Source organism: Adiantum capillus-veneris, chromosome 3, assembly GCF_014529385.1.
Source record: "Adiantum capillus-veneris isolate H3 chromosome 3, ASM1452938v2, whole genome shotgun sequence".
NCBI lineage: Eukaryota > Viridiplantae > Streptophyta > Polypodiopsida > Polypodiales > Pteridaceae > Adiantum > Adiantum capillus-veneris.
In genome coordinates, this window is record NC_140933.1 from 85,737,099 (window position 1) to 85,758,131 (window position 21,033).

At 44.5% G+C, this 21,033-nt stretch overlaps 1 protein-coding gene and 1 pseudogene across 4 annotated transcripts in view; one reads left to right on the forward strand and one right to left on the reverse strand.

The window, feature by feature from the left end:
• The window catches only part of LOC147461233 (uncharacterized), a 139,096-nt gene extending 121,405 nt beyond the window's left edge, over positions 1–17,691 (reverse strand). The window contains exon 1 of one of the 4 annotated variants that reach the window (XM_086508833.1): positions 17,120–17,691. In XM_086508833.1, coding sequence (XP_086364959.1) covers positions 17,120–17,443 — 324 coding nt within the window. In that variant the 5' untranslated portion in view covers positions 17,444–17,691. The remainder of the gene's footprint in view (positions 1–17,119) is intronic. The other 3 variants (XM_086508832.1, XM_086508836.1, XM_086508835.1) reach the window with 3 other exon arrangements.
• Positions 7,072–9,483, forward strand: LOC147461235 (uncharacterized; annotated as a pseudogene).
• Positions 17,692–21,033: the final 3,342 nt, after the last annotated feature.

Below are 21,033 nucleotides of genomic sequence, written 5' to 3' on the forward strand. Positions count from 1 at the left end.
TCAAACTGAGCTTATCTCTGCGGTAGAGCCTCCTTCTCTTTTGCCAATTGCGATTCTTGGACTATGCAATCATACATACTGGGTTCCTGCTATTTAAAGGCTTAAGGCAATTGCAAGCAGTGCAGTGTTTTTAACTCCACTTTTGAGGTATGTAAGGTCATGGGCCTAGCACTTGCTTCAGGAAAGATGTACGGATGCAGTACCTAGTGGTTTTCTTTCACAGTTTTTTCAATATTACTCTCACCGAGACGGTGAGCAATCTTGTGGTGGGTAACCTGTAGCAGGCTACAGTGTCACTCTCACAGGACACACCGTTAGTACAATTGCTCTAGGCTGGTTCACACTGGACGGACTCTCTGGGCTGGTCAGTGACACGTGGCAGCAGAGATACGTGGCAGCAAAGATACGGACTGGTCTAGTGGACATCGTGGCCAGGTCACCACCTCCACTCAATCTGGAGATAGACTTAGATGGCTGACATTTATGAGCCGTTGGTGGCTCTTTATGGTGGTACATGTGAGTAGTAGCTGTTGGGTCAGGATCATTATCTTCTAGCTCTATGGTCCAGCGTCGTCGTTAGGAGTAGTGAGTCTATACACAAAGCACGTCTTCACCATCCCTGCACATCTGAGCCTCGACACCCCATTATACCTGTGAGTCCTGGGCTGGAGCTGAGTGTGCTGCCACGCCAGAGTCTGTATCAGTTCTTTGAGATAGTTGAGTCATTTGTTGTGGTCTGCTGCTGTTGTGTCTCTGTGAGCTCAGTTGTTGTCTATTGTTCCTTTGTTTTCAGTCTGTTTTGAGTGAGATTGTCACGCACATTGCATTGAGGAGCACCCACTGTAGAGAGCACGACACACTATCTGCGCTACATCCATTCAGAGGCTTACAAGCTACACGCCAAGCCATTGCAGTCTTGGAGCAACGTTCACACCGACCTTTGTGCACCTGGGCAGACCCCTTCCCTCGGCAAGGCTCTTCATTTCATGTTGCTAGTGGATGATTTCAGCCGCTTTACTTGGGTATACTCTCTACAACACAAGTACGAGGCATTTGGCCTCTCAAGAATTGGCATTCTCTTGTGGAGAAGGAAAGCAATCGAGTGTTGAAGACTATTCGATCGGACAAAGGTGGGGAGTTTACTTCCAATGCTTTCATTCAGTTTTGTGCAAACCATGGCATCAAGCGAGAGCTTGCAAATACCGGATCACCTTCAAAGGTGGAGTTGTGGAGCGGAAGAATAGGACAGTGGTAGAAATGGCACGGACCATACTTGAGCATTGAGACTTGCCAAAGTCTTTATGGGCAGAGGCAGTTGCGACATTAGTTCATATCATAAACAGATCTCCAACCACTTTAGTTCCTAAGAAGACCCCATTTGAAGCCTATTTCGGTAAGAACCGAGACATCTCCCACTTTCGGATTTTTGGGCGCGATGCATAGGTCCATGTACCGATGGAGCAAAGGGGGAAGTTTGACCCCAAGTCAGGGAGAATGATTTTTGTTGGCTACAACTCTCTTTCCGAGGGATATCGACTTTATGAGGACACACATCGAATTGCTTTGCTGCCCTAGAGGAGCCGGCGAATTGTCAATCCAAATGGCTGTCAAAATGGTGGATGTAGGTGAGGACTTTGAGCTCAGAATGTGGGCACATCGAGCTTTCCACATGGTACAAAGGGTGATGTTGCATATCATGGTGAAAATTGTGTCCCGCTAACAGAAATCCAACCGGTGACTTGCATCTAGGATCATTTGTAGAGTGCTCGGTCTATATCCTACAAGAGTAAGCATGAAGACCAGTTCTGTTGGCAAGCCCTAAAAAAAGATGTGACCCCAAAAATTGCAAAAGTTATGCAACGGTCCCCCCAAGTCACGAATTGATCATGGATACCCACTCTAATCAACAAACAACAAACTACCATCCACATTCATTGTGCATATGAGGAAACCCAAAAACAATGCCTCAAGGACTCGGGCTCTAAAATACATCTCTGACAAGTCAGATCATGACCAGTGACTGCAGACCAAGTGCCAACAGGCAATCCTGCATTTGCTATCATCCACATGAAAAAGCATATCCTGCGACCGATCCGGAGGGTCCAGATGCATGACCAAAGCTGTCCGCTGGAAAGTTGGGAGGATGTGTTGATCTTGCCATACCCCTGACTGGCATGGATGGTGGGGTGGGTGTCAAGTCCACAAAAGAAGCCTCCTCCCAAGGGATACAGTGTACGCAAAAAAGGAAAGAGAGACTTAATCAATGCTCAACGAAGGCCGCTGCCACTCACTAGAATTCTAATCCAGTTGAACAAGCCTCAAGGGGCTTTCCCTGCCAAATCCACAATCTCCAAAGTGGTGCCTCCTCAGTAGTGAAAACAAGGTCAACACACAATCTCCTCTAGAAAGAACCTACCACTCTAACAAGTTGCCAATGGGAACCTCCGAGAAGACAGTGGAGGAGGACCTAGTGACAACCAACTTTTGGAAACCTAATGAAGAAACCTAATAGTGTAGAGAGCAAAGCACCAAAGTCAACATCAGCAAACCCAAATAACTCAATCCGTAGACAACCCAGTGTGGTAACACAAGAAATCAAGGAAGACAAGAAGCATATTGAAGAAACAAAAAATAAGAAATCAATGAAATTGAATGAAAAATATGCTCTAAAAGCACACCATCCACACTCACACCCACACCCACCCACCCACCCAAAGTTAGTTGTAACAAACTGCTGACGTGTCAAAGCCCTGAAGAATGGAGCCAACTCTCTCTCTCTCTCTCTCTCTCTCTCTCTCTCTCTCTCTCTCTCTCTCTCTCTCTCTCTCTCTCTCTCTCTCTCTCTCTCTGTTCTATTGGCACGTGGTGCCCGTCTTGTGACAATGGTATCAAAGCATCAGGCGTGTGCTTTTCTAAAAGCGTACCGGTCCTACAAAAGAGCAGACAGAGGAAGATCGCATTTCCAAAGTTCACTCCCACCCTCACTTCATCGCGCATCAGGCGCGCTCCCGTCTTCACCGCTCATGTCTTACAGGGCATAAGCCATAAAGATCACTTGCAAGAGAAGGATCCAAGATTTGTTTCGAGCTGCTGTTTTTTCTCACAAGCAGTGCCATGCAGATGTTGATCTCGATAGTTACCAAGCCGCACACTCCAAGAACTTGGCAAGCTTTCAAGAAAATTTTTGCCCGAAGTTATATGGTTTCTGACATCTTTCTTCGGAGTGCAACTTCTAGCAGAGTGGGGTATCCTGAAATGCTTGCCATAGAAACCCTAACAGATTATAACTTGAAATTTTTCGACATCTCTCAGTAGATGTCTCTTCACGAGCTGATGACCTTGGAGGTCCGTTGTGATTATTATGGCTTGGGACTACCATCGCCGCCAGAGGAACACTACATGTCCAAGAGCTAATGAACCGTGTTGTGGTCGGCTACAACCTTACGAAAGGAATCTAACCCTAATTTTTGGTGCAAGTTTCAGGATGGAAAGTCAGTTGACTTTTCCAACTCGGCTGATGTCAAGATTGCTTTTTAAGTTTTGAATTTTGTTTGAGAACTTGTTTGGTGATCCTGTTTGAAATTTGTTTCAAAAGGATGGTTTCTGTCTTGGTGAAATGTTTGACTCTGGTTTCAATAATTGGTGATTTTACTCCCGGGTAGAGAAGTGAGAAATATTGTTTTGGTATTGTTTGAACCTCGGAACGACGCAGGCCGCTGCCTGGGGAGCATTTCGTTGTATGTTTCAAAACCTCGAAACGAGGCAGGCCGATGTCTGGGGAGCGTTCCGTTGTATGCTAGAAAACCTCTGAATGACACATGCTGATGCCTGGGGAGTTTGGTTGTATGCTTGAACCTCCAAGCGACGCAGACTGCGGTCTGGGGAACGTTTGGTTGTACAGTCCTCTGAGCTCATGGCCCGGACCTTTTTAGGTTATTTGCGGGGGGAGTGACGAGGTACTCGTTGAATAGCTTCATACCGCAGACTCTTTGTCTGGAGGGAGTGCTCAGTGGCACTGTTTGTTGTGTCTTGTAACATGCATATGTAAGCATTTGTGTTGCATTGTGATGTGCCAACTACTGAATATTCCTAACTCGATGAGATTGCCTAGGTATGTAATTTTAGTGCATCAAGACACCCATGGAAGATCAGTGCGGTTTGGGTGTGATGGCTAATTTTACTACGCCAACATATCAAGAGTTTCGACCTTGACGAAAGGAGAAGCCAACTCCTTGATCAAAAGAGCCGAAAGGAGAAGCCAACTCCTTGATCACAAAAGCCGAAAAGAGAAGCTAACTCCTTAACAAAAAGAGCAAACTGATTGTCCATGGGAATGTCCCTTGGAATGACCGTCAAAAAATTTTGAGCTAACTTGAGTTGTTTTGAAGATATGCTGTAATCGTGGACGATTACTCTCTATCAAGAAGGGGAGATGTCACAAACTGCTAATGTGTCAAAGCCCTGAAGAATGGAGCCAACTTGCAGATACCGGCCGAGGGGCCTAAACCCTAAGAAGAACAAGTAACAGAAGAAGTCCTACCAACTTATGGGGACCCCGTCCGATCGTGCCCCAAGTGACATAAAGGATTAAAATAAAGCAAGACCCAGAAATGATGACGTGGGAGATTTCCGGAAATTACGCTGACAGTGCTGACGTAGCAGGCTGTACGAATTTCCGGGTTTTTCGCTGACTGTTGACGTGGCAGTTGTGAATTCCGTGATTTACGTTGGCTGCTTTTTGGAATTGCTTTTGAACCAAAAGCTTTTGAGTTTGAAGGCTTTTCATGTAAACTACTTTTCATAGGGCAATGCTAAGGGCTCATTCTCTGGCATGCTTCTTGGAGAAGGTGCAGAGTTTGGAGTACCAGCTTGTACTGTGTTGATGCATATAAAGAAATACCGAAAGGGGTGCCAAGGTTTGGGGCCAATACTCTCTGGGGTGGAAATTCGCCACTTCGTGTCGCGTGTCGTCTCTCTCTCTCTCTCTCTCTCTCTCTCTCTCTCTCTCTCTCTCTCTCTCTCTCTCTCTCTCTCTCTCTCTCTCTCTCTCTCTCTCTCTCTCTCTCTCTCTCTCTCTCTCTCTCTCTCTCAGTTCAGTTGTTATTGAAGTACTAAAAGTATGTTCAGTATGTTCTTTTCTATTGGCGCGTAGTGCCCGTCTTGTGACATTAGTTTATAGAGCACGAGGAAAACAAAGCTTGCAAATACCAAACTCCACACACCCGACACACGCATAAACCAGAGCAAGGGAAAGCAAGCTGAAAGAAACCAAAACAAGAAGGCAAACCTATCCATCAGCTTGGACCGGAGATTCGTCAATTGAGCAACTTAGTACCTCCACGAAGACCAACCATTGTGACTTGATGTAGGGCCATTTCCTTGCAGGGTTCCCCACATGCCCCGCTAATGTAGGATTGGGCATCCCCTCCAAGTGGTGTTCACTACATTGCACAGAAGAGGCCATCGTCACAACCTAATGCTCTAAGTGTCCGAGCACCAAACAAGGTGGCACAGACAACAGCCAACAGTACTCAAGACAAAGCATACCATGGCATGTGTTGGGGGGTAAAAGCCACCAAAGCTAATTGAGGTGGGTAGTAGAGTAAGTAGCAGGAAATGAGGAAGAATTGTAACAGACCGTCGCCGATGTGAATCGCTACCATCTTCGAGCTGCAAGTTCTGACAATGAGCAAGCTCGAGGAGGAAACGAAGACAAAAGGATAGCTAAGAGCTAACTCCTTAGCTGGTGGCAAGCAAATTAACAGCACATGGGCAGGGCAAGCGAGGATAGGTGGCCCAACAAAAAGGCACGCAAAGGCAAGACATCGCAAGATTAGAGTTGGCACAACAAACCTTCAAGCTAGCTAGCTAGCTAGCTCTCTCTCTCTCTCTCTCTCTCTCTCTCTCTCTCTCTCTCTCTCTCTCTCTCTCTCTCAACCAATCAATCTCAATAAAAGTGGGGCTTGACCCTTTGCATTACATAAAATCGACCATCGGCCTGTATACAAGAAATATGAGAAAAACCCTAATGGATGTACAATGAAATCATGGGGAAAAATCCCATAGCAAACCACAAGAAACATTTGGGGAAAAAGAAACTTTAACCAGGCAGTGAAGTCTAGCTATCTGGATAGTGATCAAGTCTACACAAATCTGCCCAAAGCTCTGTCCACCTCGGGCGATGTAGCAAAAACCGCCAACTCGAGTGATGTGTATCTGACTGATAGCGTCCACTGTAAAAAACTCATGTAGAAGCTCACAAAAGCCAAGGGATTGTGAAACCCCTAGGCCCTGCCTCCAAAATCATCCACATCCATTCTAACATTTCCTGATATGCGGATCTACGGCACAACCAAATTGTAAGAGAGGCAAGGGGAACCCACTCGCTGTCCACCTCAAAAGCCAAGGGAAGGTACCAAGATGCACTCTGAACCGACTCTCAAACAAATCTTCAAACTGCATGATATCCATAAAGTAATTGGCTTCAACCATTGTTTGCTCATGTAAGATATCATAGACAGCCTCCCTCATCCAAAAGGAGTCACCATGCAAAACCTGTACTCTAAATCTGATCATGGGCGCTCTCTCTAGCATAGTTACACGGGACGGAGGGGACGGGGCTTAGGGACGCAAAACGGACGTAACCGGGCCGGGGACAGAGTGGGAAGGCTGGGAACGGCCGGATTTTCATCCGGCCAGCGAGAACGCAGCCAACCGTACCGGGGACGGCCGGGAAAGGGCAATTTTTTAAAACTAAAAAAAAGGACCGTTTTTAACGGACAATAGCAACAAACATCTACTTTTTTGGGGGGCTTTGGCCCTTGGGAGCCTATAAAAGCACCCTTGGGTCTCATCTTCTATCAAGTTCAATGAAGGCTCTCCTCTCTATTGTCTACTATCTAGACTCTACGCCGTCTACAATCTACCTAGGTCCTACGGGAGCTCAAGACTCAAGCTCTACCCTTGAGTCTCTCTACCCACTCTCTCCCTCTTCTACCCTCTCAACTTTGAAGCTCTCCTCTACTCTCTCCACAAAAGCTCTCCTCTTAGCTCTACTCTCTCTCCACCATCATGTCATCTCAAGCTAACTCCACTTCTCAAGCCCGCTCTTCTCGAAGGAGGCCCGCCATGCAAACATGTTCGTCGTGGGATGAAGTCGACTCTACCACGCATGGTAAAGGTGGCGGTGCCAGACCATGGACGTGCAAGCTATGCCCGTACAAGAGAACGGGTGGTGCAAACAAAGTGCGAGCCCATCTTCTTCATGAACCCGGTTACGAGGTGAAGTTTTGTCCTCGAGTATCTCCCAAGAAGAGGTTGGGGCTTCTTGAGAAGCTCACGGTGTATGAGGTCGCAGAAGCGGCCAAGAGGGGCCGTTTTGTTGCCGTTGATCCCTCCACCACGGCGACACCGCAAGAGCAAAGGGAAGCCAACCTTGACTCCACCTCTCAAGCGTTCAAGACAAATGCATCTACACCGTCCTCTTCCGTTGTGCATCGCCAAAGCACCCTCAACAAAAATTGGAATCCTCAATTGAAGGAAGAGGTGGATAGGTCGGTTGCCCGACTCTTTTTTCACAACCACATTGGATTTCATGCTTCGCGGTGAGTTTCCCTTGGTATATGCACATTGCAATCTCCCATTTTGTATTCATTATGGGGTCTTGACTCTCGACTCTCCGTACTAACACAAGATGCTCTATTTTGTGTGGATAGGTCTCCATACTTTCGAACCATGGTTACGAAAATAGGGGATATGGCTCCTCTTATGTGCCACCTTCATCGGAGAGGCTTCGCACCACCCTCCTTGACAAAGAGAAGCTTGTCGTGGAGCAAACGGCCCAAGCAACAAAGGATTTATGGCAGACCAATGGCGTCTCTCTCCTTGTAAATGGATGGAGCAACACCCGCAAGCGGTCCATCCACGGAGTGGTGGCCTGCTCTCGGGGGAGGGTGTACTTTGTGGAGTCACATGATGCATCCGACAGTGGCAAGGCCGCGGAGATGCTTGCTACGGAGTGGACAAGCACCAGAGAGATCATTGGCCCGGAGAATGTCCTTTGTATGGTTGCAAATGGAGAGGCATAGGGCAGCCGGGGTTATCATTGAGGGCATATATTCCAACATCCATATCACATTTTGCATGGCACATTGCCTCAATAACCTCCTCAAGGACATAAGAAACTTGTCATGGATTTCACCCACCATTGGTGACGCCTCTCGAATTGTCTCCTTTGTGCTCAACCATCAAAAAGTGCGCCATGAGTTCTAAAGAGGAGCCACTTGTCCTTGCTCAAATATTTAGAGACAAGATTTGCATTCAATTGGCTTATGCTAGGCCGCTTGTCTACATGTGGCGGAGCCTTAGGGGGCCTCTTTCTCAGTGATGAGTTCCAAGCCATGCCGGAGTCTACATCAGCAACAGGATTGAAATGCCTAGAATGGGCCGACGACGCCGCTTGGTGGGAGGAGGTGAAGACTCTTGACGCCATGATCAAGCCTATTCTACACCTACTTCAAGTTGTGGATGGCTTGCAGCCATGCATCGGCAAAGTCTACGAAGCCATGAATCGGATGATAGAGACACTTGAGAAGCTTGTGCCTGATCCTGTTCAGTATGCGGAGATTCATGGCTTGTGTGAGTCGAGGTGGAATGGATACTACTCTCCACTTCATGCGGCAGTTTATGTGCTTGACAGGGAAGGTGTCGAGAGACCGACAAGGAGGTGAGCAAAGGATGGCGGCTTGCATTGGAGTGCCTTGAGCCTAGCAGTGACATTAGGCGCAAGATTAGAGACGAGCTACTCAACTACAGGCAAAAGAAGGGCTCCTATGGATATGTAGATGCACAGGTTGATCGCAACAAGATTGGCTCAGTTTTGTGGTGGGAGGACTATGGAGGAGATGGCCCACATTTGCAGCGCTTGGCTGTTCCTGTCCTTAGCCAAGCATGTACCACTAGTTACTTGGAGTAACTATGGAATGTGTACAGCCACATTGCCTCTAAGAAGAGGAATCGCCTTGGGGTCTAGAGGGCCAATGATTTGGTGTTTGTGAGCGTTAACTTGCGCATGCTTGCTAAGAGCGTCACACACAAGGCAGATCCCTTCACTGAGTGAGAGATGGCACAAGAGAATCCATCTATGGCCGAGACACTTTTGGAGAAGCTAGATGAGGACTTCGAGCCTCAATGCGAGCCTCGTGAGGCCTCATATGTCGCTAACGACCTCGACTACAACGACGATATGGAGATTCAGCAGGCAAGCACTTCCGGAGTTTGATGATCATTGTTGATTGATTACTCTCGAGTCTAGAGTCTACTCCTCTAGAGTTACCTAGCCCTTTGTACTTTTTGTTATCCTTGAGGCTTGTCCATTTTGAGCCCTTGTGGCATGCACTTTTCATTTTGTATCCATCGATGTTTTATTAGCACATTTGCGCCTATATGACTCGTGCTCTTTGGTCTATGTAGTGTGAATTTGTGGTCAAAGTGATGCTCTATGTGTGTGGCATGTGTGTAGGTCAAAAAATGCAAAAAAAACTCTTCTTTTTTTTGCCGTTCCGACCCCGTCCCCGCTTCTTGACTTTTGCCGTCTCGACCCTAATCCCCACTCCGACCAGCCGTCCCATGTAACTATGATTTAACCGTCTCATGGTAGGCCGTTTTGGCGATATGTTTGGTGTATGTGTGTTCATCTTTCTAGATGATATTCTCATTTTTTCTACATCGTGGGAATAACATGAAAATGATGTAAAAAGAATATTGACCCGTTTGAATGAGTGTCAGTTGTACATTGCAGCGAAGAAATCTGAGTTTTTTCTCACTGAAGTTACTTATCTCGGTTATATCATTTCTACAGAAGGCGTCAAGCTAGACCCCGTGAAGGTGGAACAGGTATATAATTGGGATTTGCCAAAGACTGCATATGATGTGCGTTCTTTTCTTGGTTTATGTCAAGCATATAGTTCGCACATAGAGAATTTTGCACGCATTGCCGCACCTATGTCTAATGTTTTGAAAAGGGTAAAGACTCGCCTCGCCGTCAGCGTGTGAATTTACCTGAGGCAACCATTGAGGCTTTTGCAGCTCTCAAGGTTGCGGTCACAGAAGCGCCGTGTCTTATCCTTGCCTCTTGGGATGACCCCTTTAAGGTATAGACGGATGCGAGCAATGTCGCCATAGGCGCTGTGCTTCAACAGCATGGTCGTCCAGTAGCTTTCCTTAGTTGAAAGCTCAATAGTACAGAAAAGAACTATTCAGTTTATGATAAAGAACTTTTGTCTGTCATTCACTCTCTTAAGCATTGGAAGCATTTCCTTTATGGTAAAGAGTTTACAGTTCGCAGAGATCACCAAGCCCTCAGTGGCTCCAGTCTATGCCTAGTGCACATTGGAGTGATCGCCAAGCACAGTGGTCACAATTTTTTGAGCAATTTGGAGGTTTGATTGAGTATGTGCTTGGAAAAGTTAACCCTGTTGCAGATGTGTTTAGTCGCAAAGGACAGACCTGGCTCTTGAGTCAAGATCCACAGTTTCTCTTCAGGGTGTGTCTTTCGACAGCATGAAAAACCAATATGCGGATTCCGAGTTTGGTAAGCAATGGTTGCACGCTCTTGCTTCCTAAGGGCCAAACAACTATTTCATTCGTTATGGTTTGTTGTATTTTGTCAACATCTATGTGTGTTGCCCTTTCTCACAGCAACCATATTGCATGATGCACATGACTCTATTATGGGTGGGCATAGGTCCCAGGGGAATGAACACCACTTTGGAAAAAATAGAAAGATACTTTTATTGGCCTAAAATGCGAAAAGATGTGTTTCGTTATGTCACACAGTGCACTATATGTCAAAAGATAAAAGCTCTTCGGGGTAAGCAACAAGGCCTCTTGCTTCCACTGCCTATTCCCGATGGACCTTTTCAAAGATATTTCCATGGATTTTGAGACTAACCTTCCACCTGGTTTGCATTCAAGAAACACTCAATGTTTGACAATTGTTGATCGTTTCAATATGTTTTGCAAGTTACTTCCTTGTAAGGCCACATTCACCGCACAAGATGCAACACGGTTGTTCATAAAGCATTGGTACCCCCTCTGTGGTTTGCCAAAAGCGATTGTTTCAGATAGGGATGTTAAGTTCTCGTCCAATTTTTAGCGTGCACTCTTTGAAAATTTTGGCACTAAGTTGAATTTTTCATCTGCTTTTCATCCAAAGTCAGATGGTCAGACAGAGATTTACAATCAGTTGGCTTTTGATATTTTAAAGTCGTATGTACATGATCAACAGTCTCATTGGGAGCTCTATCTCCCATTGGTTTAGGCTATTTTGAATCACTCTTTTTCCTCTGCTATTGGTCGAACTCAGTATAAGGCAGCTTTTGGCCGTCCATCCCAGGCACTTTTGACTCACTCGGTCAGTCAAATGCATAATGCCAATGCTGAAAGTCAGTCGTTGGATGAGATTTCTGAGAGTGTGAAGCTTTGGCTAAGCAAAGCTCAAAAGTCTTACTCACGACAGGCTAATAAGCATCATCAGGAAGTTTCGATCAAGGAAGGGGATTTGGTGTATTTAAGAATCATGAAGCAACGTCTTAAGCAAGTTGGAAAGAAGTGTCCAAAGTTGTCTTTTTGAATGTATGGTTCATTTCCTGTCATTAGAAAGATAAATGAGGTTTCAATGAAATTGCAATTGCCTAACTCATGATCAATGCACAACGTTTTCCATGTTTCTTGATTGAAGTGTTTCAGGGAACACCTTCAAAGGACATTTTGGAAGAAGAACCAGGGATCATCGATGAAGCTGAAGTCATGGAGCCGGAGCAAGTGTTGTTGCATCGGTTTCGCCATGGTTCAAAGAAGCAAGTGAAACAATACTTTTTGAAGTTCAAGGATCGAGGAACTTACGAAGCAGTGTGGGTTGATAAAGAGTTTTTCAAAGATTATCCAGAGATGTTGGCAGCCTACAAGGAAGCCATGCAGATCGGTACCAATACCTAAAAAGGAGGGGATGTCACGTGCACATCTAACCCTATGTGCATGTGGACAAGCTACTTCATAACAAGGGTTCAATCATTCTAGCCTAAGAAGTGTTCTGGCACCTTTGTGAGTCTGTTCGCAGACCGTGCATGCCCAAGCACTTAGAGTAGATGCATATCCTCTAGTTGCACATAGCATGATCATCAGATTACCATCAGATTCTATCAGGAGCATTTTAAAGTGCAAAAAACCTATTTTCCCTATTTTAGCCATTTTTCACTTATTATTTTTAAGTGACTTTTGTTGGGAAACTGGGTAGGGCAATTTTGACAAGCATGTATACAAGAAAGCCTAGCGCTTGCACTTTCTGGCAGAAGAGGCAGCAGGGACCAGACGTCCAGCAGTGCACCTTCTCAGCAAGAACTCCCCGGGCAGCAAACCTAGTGTTTTTAGCCAAGACAAAGCCCAGCGTTTCAGCATTGCAGATCAGCCAGTGTTTTGCATTTGCAGATCCCCTAACGACAGCAAGACAGAAGTTCCAGTGGCGTTTTTGCAACAGATACAGTTTCAGCCATAGCGTTTTTGGACCAGATTTTAAGCATAGCGTTTTTACAGATTTCCGACGTAAAACCACTCTCTACATCAGCGTTTTCAGTTTTCAGTGTCTAGACTCGGCACCGCAGCCCCCAAACCTCGCAGTTCTCACCTTCCCGCAGAAAATCCTCGCCGCACAATTAGATCAAGCAAGGTCTGCAGATTCAGCCCAGAAAACGCAGATTTCAACATCTGCGTTTTCAGCACGTCGTCATTGCATCATTGTCATCACCGTTGTCACCGACATAGAGTCAGAATTCAGCAGATAAAGATTCGCAAATTTCAACCATTAGCGTTTTCAAATTTCAGCCCATCTCGTCGTCCTCCTCATCATCGTCTACATCGTCGGCAAGTCCATTGCATTGTAGAGATTTGAGCAATCAATAGTAGACCACTCTCGCCATAGAGAGTGGGGCCTTCGGAGGAGGGTTTGACAACATTCTGGTGTCGTATTCTTCTCTCTCTATCTCTCAGTCTCACCACCTTCATTCACAGTGTTTGCCACTTTGTTTGTGATCATTTGCACTCTCTCACTAAAGGAACGGACGGCTCTCCCTTCCTAAGTAAAAGGAACCTTGAGCACAGTTCGGAGCACTCATCTTGAGCAAAGTTAAACATTCACATCCGCTGCACCTTACACTTAATGACCGATATCAAAGGGCCACCAACACCAACATGTGAACGAAATGTCACTAGGAGGACCACCAAGCGCGTCTCGATGTAGGGCTCCGATGCTTGCAAGGGTCACTATAGTCTTGGTTGAAGCGGGACTTGGGAGGCCTTTCAAGAGGTGGCACCTACGTTGGAAGAAGCAAGTGGAGCCATTTGTCAATGGAACGGAGGGTTGTGGCAAAAGAACCAAAACACCAACAAGGAAGACGGTTCCCGCAAGCAACCGCAAGTGCATGCGGTAGGGTCTCTCTCTCTCTCTCTCTCTCTCTCTCTCTCTCTCTCTCTCTCTCTCTCTCTCTCTCTCTCTCTCTCTCTCTCTCTCTCTCTCTCTCTCTCTCTCTCTCTCTCTCCACGATTGTGACTGTTGCAATATTACATCTACTCCTAGTTGCAGATACGCAAAGTGCCATGCCAAGGAGAACCCCTACGCTTGGATGGTCATGACCCTTCGCTCAAGAGCCACGCCTCTTCGACAAAAGCCACAATCCTTCGACGACTGGTCACACCCCTTCGCTCTATGGGTGCGACTCTTCGCCCAATGGCTACAGCTCTTCGCTGAAAGGATGTGTCTTTACTCTAAAGTCACGCCTCTTCACCATAAGACGTGTCTTTTCATTTGTGTCTCTTCGTCACTTATATAAGGAGCCTATTGTACTCAGTTTTCAAACATTCATTCAATCGATCAAACACACATTCAGTCTCTTGAGTCTCAGTTTGATTTTAAGTATGAAGTTTTGAGTCTTAATTATAGGATTAGCACCACTAATCCTCACACTCTCTCTCTGTCACACAAATAACGGGTCTTGAGTTCAACTCTCCTAGTCGGATAGATCTTTAATGTCTCTTGGGATAGTTTCCTACGAGGTTAAAATACTCTTCTCGAGGGAGAGAGGGACGTGTGACATGTGTGTGTATGGGTGTGTAGGTATGTATGTTCCAGTAACAATATAACATAAACACCAAAGAATCCTTTCAAATTACAAAAGACACCAGAAACTATGTCAATGACAAGGTAGTATAATTCCCATTCATAGTACAGAACAGTCTTTATACACAAGTACAAGAGAATCAAGAGCCTAAAGATATATAAATCCGCCATCTTCAAGCCAAGGAACTTTGAAAACCATAGTTAAGAAGGTAACCCTCACCTGCACCCATGGAAACAACACAACATTTAGTTAGCATTGGCATCGTATGCAAGTGATGCATGGATATCCCACATGTTATAGATGTCACCCAACTAGATTGCTTTCAAAGACAAATAATAAGAAAGGTAAAGCTAATCATATATTCAAAGATGGTTTCATTTGCAAAGAGGGAAACCATTTGGAGTCCCTTTAGCTTTGCAAGCTCTCATGAGATAAGGCCGGAGACGAGTTTTATGAGGCAATTTAACCTCGAAGTGGGCCACATATACCTGTTTCGTGACTTTACAAAGTTTGGCATTAATTGCGACTATTTTTTATGGGTCAGTGACAATGCTCATACATGTAGTCAATTTATACTTTGGAGTCACCTGTAACATAAAGAGATGTTAGTAAGTAAGTCCTACACCTCCCTAGATGGAGTCGAAAACGACATGTAAGGTAGTAAGTATGAGTGCCTAATCCCCTTAATCATAATACATATAGATGGGATATTACATAGTTCCTCATTTGTTCCAAAAGCCAGGGGAGTGTGCCGCCAAGGCCCTTAACATCGATGCAATAAACAACCAACTACGGCCTTATGAGTAGCCCTAAGTTAACCATTTACAACCATATCTACCATATTCGGCCACAAGTACTCTTAACCCTATTCACAACCAACCATTCATAACCAGATTCAGCCAATTGAGCAATTTTGCCAAAGATCTATATACACAACACTACAACGGCATAGACCATATCTAAGCAAGAAAGGTAAGCTCGATAACAAACCCCAAAGGCACATCATCAGTAGAATAACCATCGCGGCAGCCTCAACAAAATATACTAGGCCGTTTGTCTTACACCCCACAAGTAGGCCAATCCTACCATTTAGGGTCATTCACCGAGTATTAAAGAAACTTCTATCATTACTTTTTAGCTAAAAAAGAAATTCAAGGCAACCATTATCCAGTATTGAAAGAGGGTACAACCTTTCAATGCTTTTTTCATATACATGCCTGTGACAAGTCTGTAGATATACATTGACATATAACCCTAAACTCAAAAGGTAATTACAAAACCAATGTCACAGACACCAAAAGGGTGCTCAAATACATCCTTATGATAAGTCATTCATAAATTGAAAGTATTTCCTAGACTCAAAAGGCGAGTAAAAAAACCAGTGCCGTAGATACAAAAGGTTCAGTAGAAATTGCCATCCATGTGCATATTCCGGCATATACGTGAGGAATATTACTATATCAACAAGTGAATCACAACACATCCAAACAATTCGAATAGTCCCATAACAATGCCATGAGTCACCTGAGATTGAGTCGGAGCCGCCAGCTCCACAATAGCCTGCTTATCTTTGCCTTTTGCCATAGAGCTGACCACTTAACGATACACCCTTTGCGGGTAAAACCCTCACAATCCCGTAGCCACATTCCTTCAGAGCAGTATGACGAGCCCAACTTCATGAGGGAGAAGATACAACGCCGCCGCCTCGTAGAGAGGGAGAGAGAGAGAGCGCTTACAGAGCGTTGTAGCGTAGATCCGCCAAGGCGAGCCACCGTAACATTTAAGCAGACGAGGATAAAGTTTATAGAGCCAGGCAACCCGCCCAAAACCTCATTACCCCAATTAACTTCTAAAGGTTAGGTACCATTAATATTCCATCGACTAATATCATTTTAGAAATTCACCTAGTGAATTCAAGCCTTTTATTTACCAAAGGTTTCCAGGCCAACAGTCCCCAGCTAATTATACCAAAGAAATAGCAACATGCCACTCCTATATACTGGAAGGAGTTTGTACTTCATATAAATAGGCTATATGTGCCTGTGTGCGCGCGGGCTAATAAAAAGAGGAAAATGGTATAACCTTTCTATCACCCAAGTGTGGTAGATTGGTTATGCCATTTCCCTCTTAATTAACAAGGCTTGAGTTCAACTCTCCTCGTCGAGTAGATCTTTAAGGTCTCTGGGGATAGTTTCCTACGACGTGGGGGGTGCGCGCTAATAAAAAGAGTAAAATGGTAAAACCTTTCTATCACCCAAGTGTGGTTTTTCCTCTTGAATAAGAGGTCTTGAGTTCAACTCTCCTCGTCGAGTTGATCTTTAAGGTCTCTTGGGATAGTATCCTAAAACCTTAAAACTTCTTCCCCCCCCCCCCCCCCCCCTCTCTCTCTCTCTCTCTCTCTCTCTCTCTCTCTCTCTCTCTCTCTCTCTCTCTCACATTCATCTCCTATCTCCTATCTCCTACAAAAAGATGCATGACTCACATATAGCTCATGGTAAGCATACAAAAGCAATATGCAAATGGAGGATTACAACGGAGGTATGCTGCAAGACGGTCCAAATAACTCAGACTATCTATGTTTAATACCTGCCATTGTTGGGTGCAAAGGGGTGCAGAAGTGTTCTCTTCCTGTCCCCCGCGCACTCCTAGATCTTCTCAATATAAAGATCGTGTAGATGTTGAATCCAAACATTATAAACAAGATTCAAAGCGGGTATGCATCCTGAATACCCCTAGCCAAGTTCAACCAAGACAGCAAGTCCATGTGGAGAAGGGTGTAGTGGTGCACACTAGCAGTGTTTGGCACTTGGAAAGTTCACAATGATGGGGTGTCATTAGGACATTCAAAACTTGTAAGGCTTGCTGAGAAAGTGCATGATGTGCATTGTCCATGGTTGAGCTTTCCGTGAACATATCAACATAAGCAAGGACGAAGAGAAAAGAATTACCAGGATAGTGATGAGCTGTGAGGTCGCAACAGCAATAAGGTTGTCCTCGGACCATTTGACTGCATTGGGGTAAACAGGGGAGGCAACAAGCGAGGTGGAAAGAGCAGCAGAGGAGGCCTTCTGAGCCGTGTCGTCACCTTCCTCGTCTTCGTCTTCGTCAAGCTTTTCATCAGCCCCATCTTCTTCGTCCTCCTCCTCCGCCTCCTCCTGCCGAGGGATAGCATAGATAGCACCAATTTCTGCTGCATGCTCTTCCTCTTCTTCTTCGACTTTACAAGTTTGCGGACGACGGATCACTTCCAATTTCTGGCGCTTTCCCGCCATTCGGGATCTCTGCACAGGTAGTAGGTTCGATTCGCGACTCAACCCACCCCGCAGGTTCTTTGCAAATTTGTTGTAGATCTTGAGCACGAGCCCTAGGGCAGGCCCTCCTCGAACAAAATTTGCAACCTGCAAATGCCAGCACTTGCAAATGGCAATGCTGCCTACGCAATACTTTCTCGTTTCACAAAATCAAAAATTTTCATTCTTCAATGCAAGCAATGTTCATGCCAATGGCATTGGTACTTTTGTGCATCATAATTCTGTCCTCATGTTGTGAACTTCATTGAACTTCACAAAGTAAAGGAATTCTTCGAGTATGACTTCAGCTTTTAGAACTCTTAAATGGCTTTAGCTTTAAAAACCACGAAGTATTTTAATACATGTGATTATAAGCGTTTCAATAGCAAAACTAAACATTGCTATCGAGTTCACATACAACTAACCAATGATCTCTCAACCTTTAATTATTGAAATTGGGGTTGCAAGAATGCACACATAAAGCTTGGAGAGGAAGGTGAAGCTTAGGGCACACAACAAGAAGCAATATTTCTTAGTGCGCATATACAAAGATAACTTAGTGTCTACAAGCAAATAGTGCTACGCACAGTTGGCCAACACTGACCTAGAGCTACAATGAGCATGACCAAAGTTCAAGGGTGAAGCCACACACGTCAAAATACGCGAGTAGTCGAGCCAATGTGAAGAAGCAAGCCCCTATTTATAGCCCGACAATGAGATCTCATTCTCGTTCGCTCTAAGGCATGATGGATAAGCCTCAAATTTTGCTCCATCACTTGGGCACAATTCAAAACTATGTTTTTACAAGAATTATTGGCCGCTAACAACCTAGGGTGATAGAAGGAGTCTTGCTACCTCGTCAATTGTATCAAGAAAAAGGAAAGAAAAATTGATGATGCCCCTAAGCTACCAAATTTGAGTGTTGGTCATGATGATGGTGACCGTAGTGGTTTTGAGCGAAGTTTGGATGAGGACTTCGAGTGCAAGAAGGATGCAAGTAGGGAATAAGTCACTTGGAAGTGATCCTCGACCATGCAAGTCTGAGAGAGTAAGAATTGTTGTGCAAAGGTTGACTTATGACAATTACGTGGCTCATGATAAACACAAGAAACCTGCTATTCCATGGCTTTTCACCATAACTTGCACTAGGTGACCCTTGCGGCCTACTCAAAACATATGACTGTGCACTTGTATTTACTATTGCCATATTTTCTCTTACAATTCATGGCTTTTACACGAGAAACCTGCCATTCCATGGATTTTCACCATAACTTGCACTAGATGACCCTTGCAACCCACTCAAAACGTGTGATTGTGCACTTGTATCTTCTAATGCCACATTTTCTCTTACATCAACCCGTAAGTCATCCTTCACATCATCATACCGACGTGCTATTTCATAAAAAACAACAACTTTGCTCACCCTAACTTTACTTGTGATAGAATTGTAGCATTTATACCCTTTCTGCTTGAGGGAATATTCAATGCACACACACATTTTTTTGCAATACATCCGAATGCTTTAAAATCTCATACACCTAGTTTTTCACCACATAACTTCTCTTGAGGTGTAATATCATGTACCACAACAGTAGAGTTCATGTTCATGATGTAAACACATGTGGCAACAACCTCAGCCCAATAACAATGAGACATGTTCTGCTCGTTCATTGATGCTCTAGCAACTACTGCTATGTGCCTATTCTTTCGCTCAGCAACACCGTTTTCCTGCGGAGTATACCTACATTAAAACCACCTCGAAATTTCATGCCTTTTTAGAAAACCATTGAACTCATTGGATAAATATTCCCCCCTACGTCTAACTTCAGGCACTTTATATGTTTCCCAGCCTGCTTTTCAACCAAAAGCTTGAAATTTTGAAAGTGCATAAACACCTCACTTTCTGCTTCATGAAGTAGATACATACCTTCCTTTGTACTAAGTCCAATGCATTTTTGTTTACATGCTTGTCATGAGGAAATGATGCTTTTGACTGCTTTCCAAACTGACAAGCCTCACAAATTTTCTAGCATTTTAGCAACTTTAAAGGTTGGCAAACCTATAAGCATCTCTTTAGTTTGCATCGCCTTCACCTTTGCAAGTTTACATGACCAATGTGTTTGTGCCAAGTCGCAATATCTACAACAACTTATACGCCTTCTGCAAACATGGTTGCATTCACCTTGGGCACAGTAACATTCAAAGTAAACATTATGCCCACTTTCTTTCCTTGTGCAACCAACTTTCCATTATTCTTATGCTCTTCGACAAAGACACTATCACAATTAAACGTGACTTGCAACCCTACTCAACCATCTATCCAAATTCATTGTGATATTAGGTACATGTAGTACATCAACTAGGTACTTTACTTTACCATATGTCATAGATAATGGTACATTCCCTATATGCATAATGGTATGTGTAGTATCATCCCATTATGCATAATGGGATGTGCGGTATCATCCCCAATCTTTACATAGACAAGAATCTACAAAGTTTTGTAGTTCCTTGAACCCCTCACCATACTGGTGCACCCACCACAAATAGCCTCTCACGCTCATCTACATTTGTTACCTCTTGTCTAGACATTCGTGTTCAAGGGGACGATGTCTCCCACAACCGTAGCATATAATATTCCCATGTTGACTTGTATTTTTACGTTGCACATTGCCACGACCTCTTTAACTCCCCCTGCCTTTCCACGACCACTTGTATTTTGTCTCTGAGCATTATTCTATTGATGTGCTTGGTGATTGCCTCTTCCTTGACCACCTCCATTAACTATATTGTGATGACATTAAAGCGTCCCAAGCCTCCTTAGGGGTGTGAGCATCTTGTATATACCCAAACATAGTGTTCTTCACACTCATAGAAAGCAAATACATGACCTTTCGAGCTCTTTGGTTCTAATCTTTAAACACCTTTGTTTGCTCAATAAATGCACCTTCCTTTGGTAACACTGATGATGTCTCATGCTCTCCATCAATGTACTCCCAATAACCTTTACCCATAATGAAACTAGTCGTTCTAGACTTCCAAGCATGAAAGTTGTTTTCGCCTAGCTTCTTGCTAATAATCTGGTTAAGTCCATCGTTGTTGGAATACATGTTTCCAACACTTCAACAAGTCTCTGAGCAGCTTGCTAAAAATAGTCAATTACCACCTTTAATGAGAGTATGCATACATACACATGTTTCACAATAATAAACAATGTTTATGAACATTGTAGCCAAAATACAACTCTATGCACCACCAAAATGTAAAAACCTCGAGCTTACCATTTTTGCATCGAGCACACTCTAACTCCAAAACGGGGGCCAAAACATGTCTGGAATGAAAATCTAGCTACAAAGTTTCATACGCACAATCTCCAAAAAGAAGCACCTCAATCAAAGATCATTTGACAATGGCTCTTGGGAATCCCATTATGGCTTCTTCTGTTGCTCCTACTTGCTACTCCAAGCTCCTGGGCTCCGATACCATGTTAAAAGATAGAGAAGGAGAGAGCACACACACACACACACACACACACAGAGAGATAGAGGCAAACCTTCTATATTTCCTTCTTC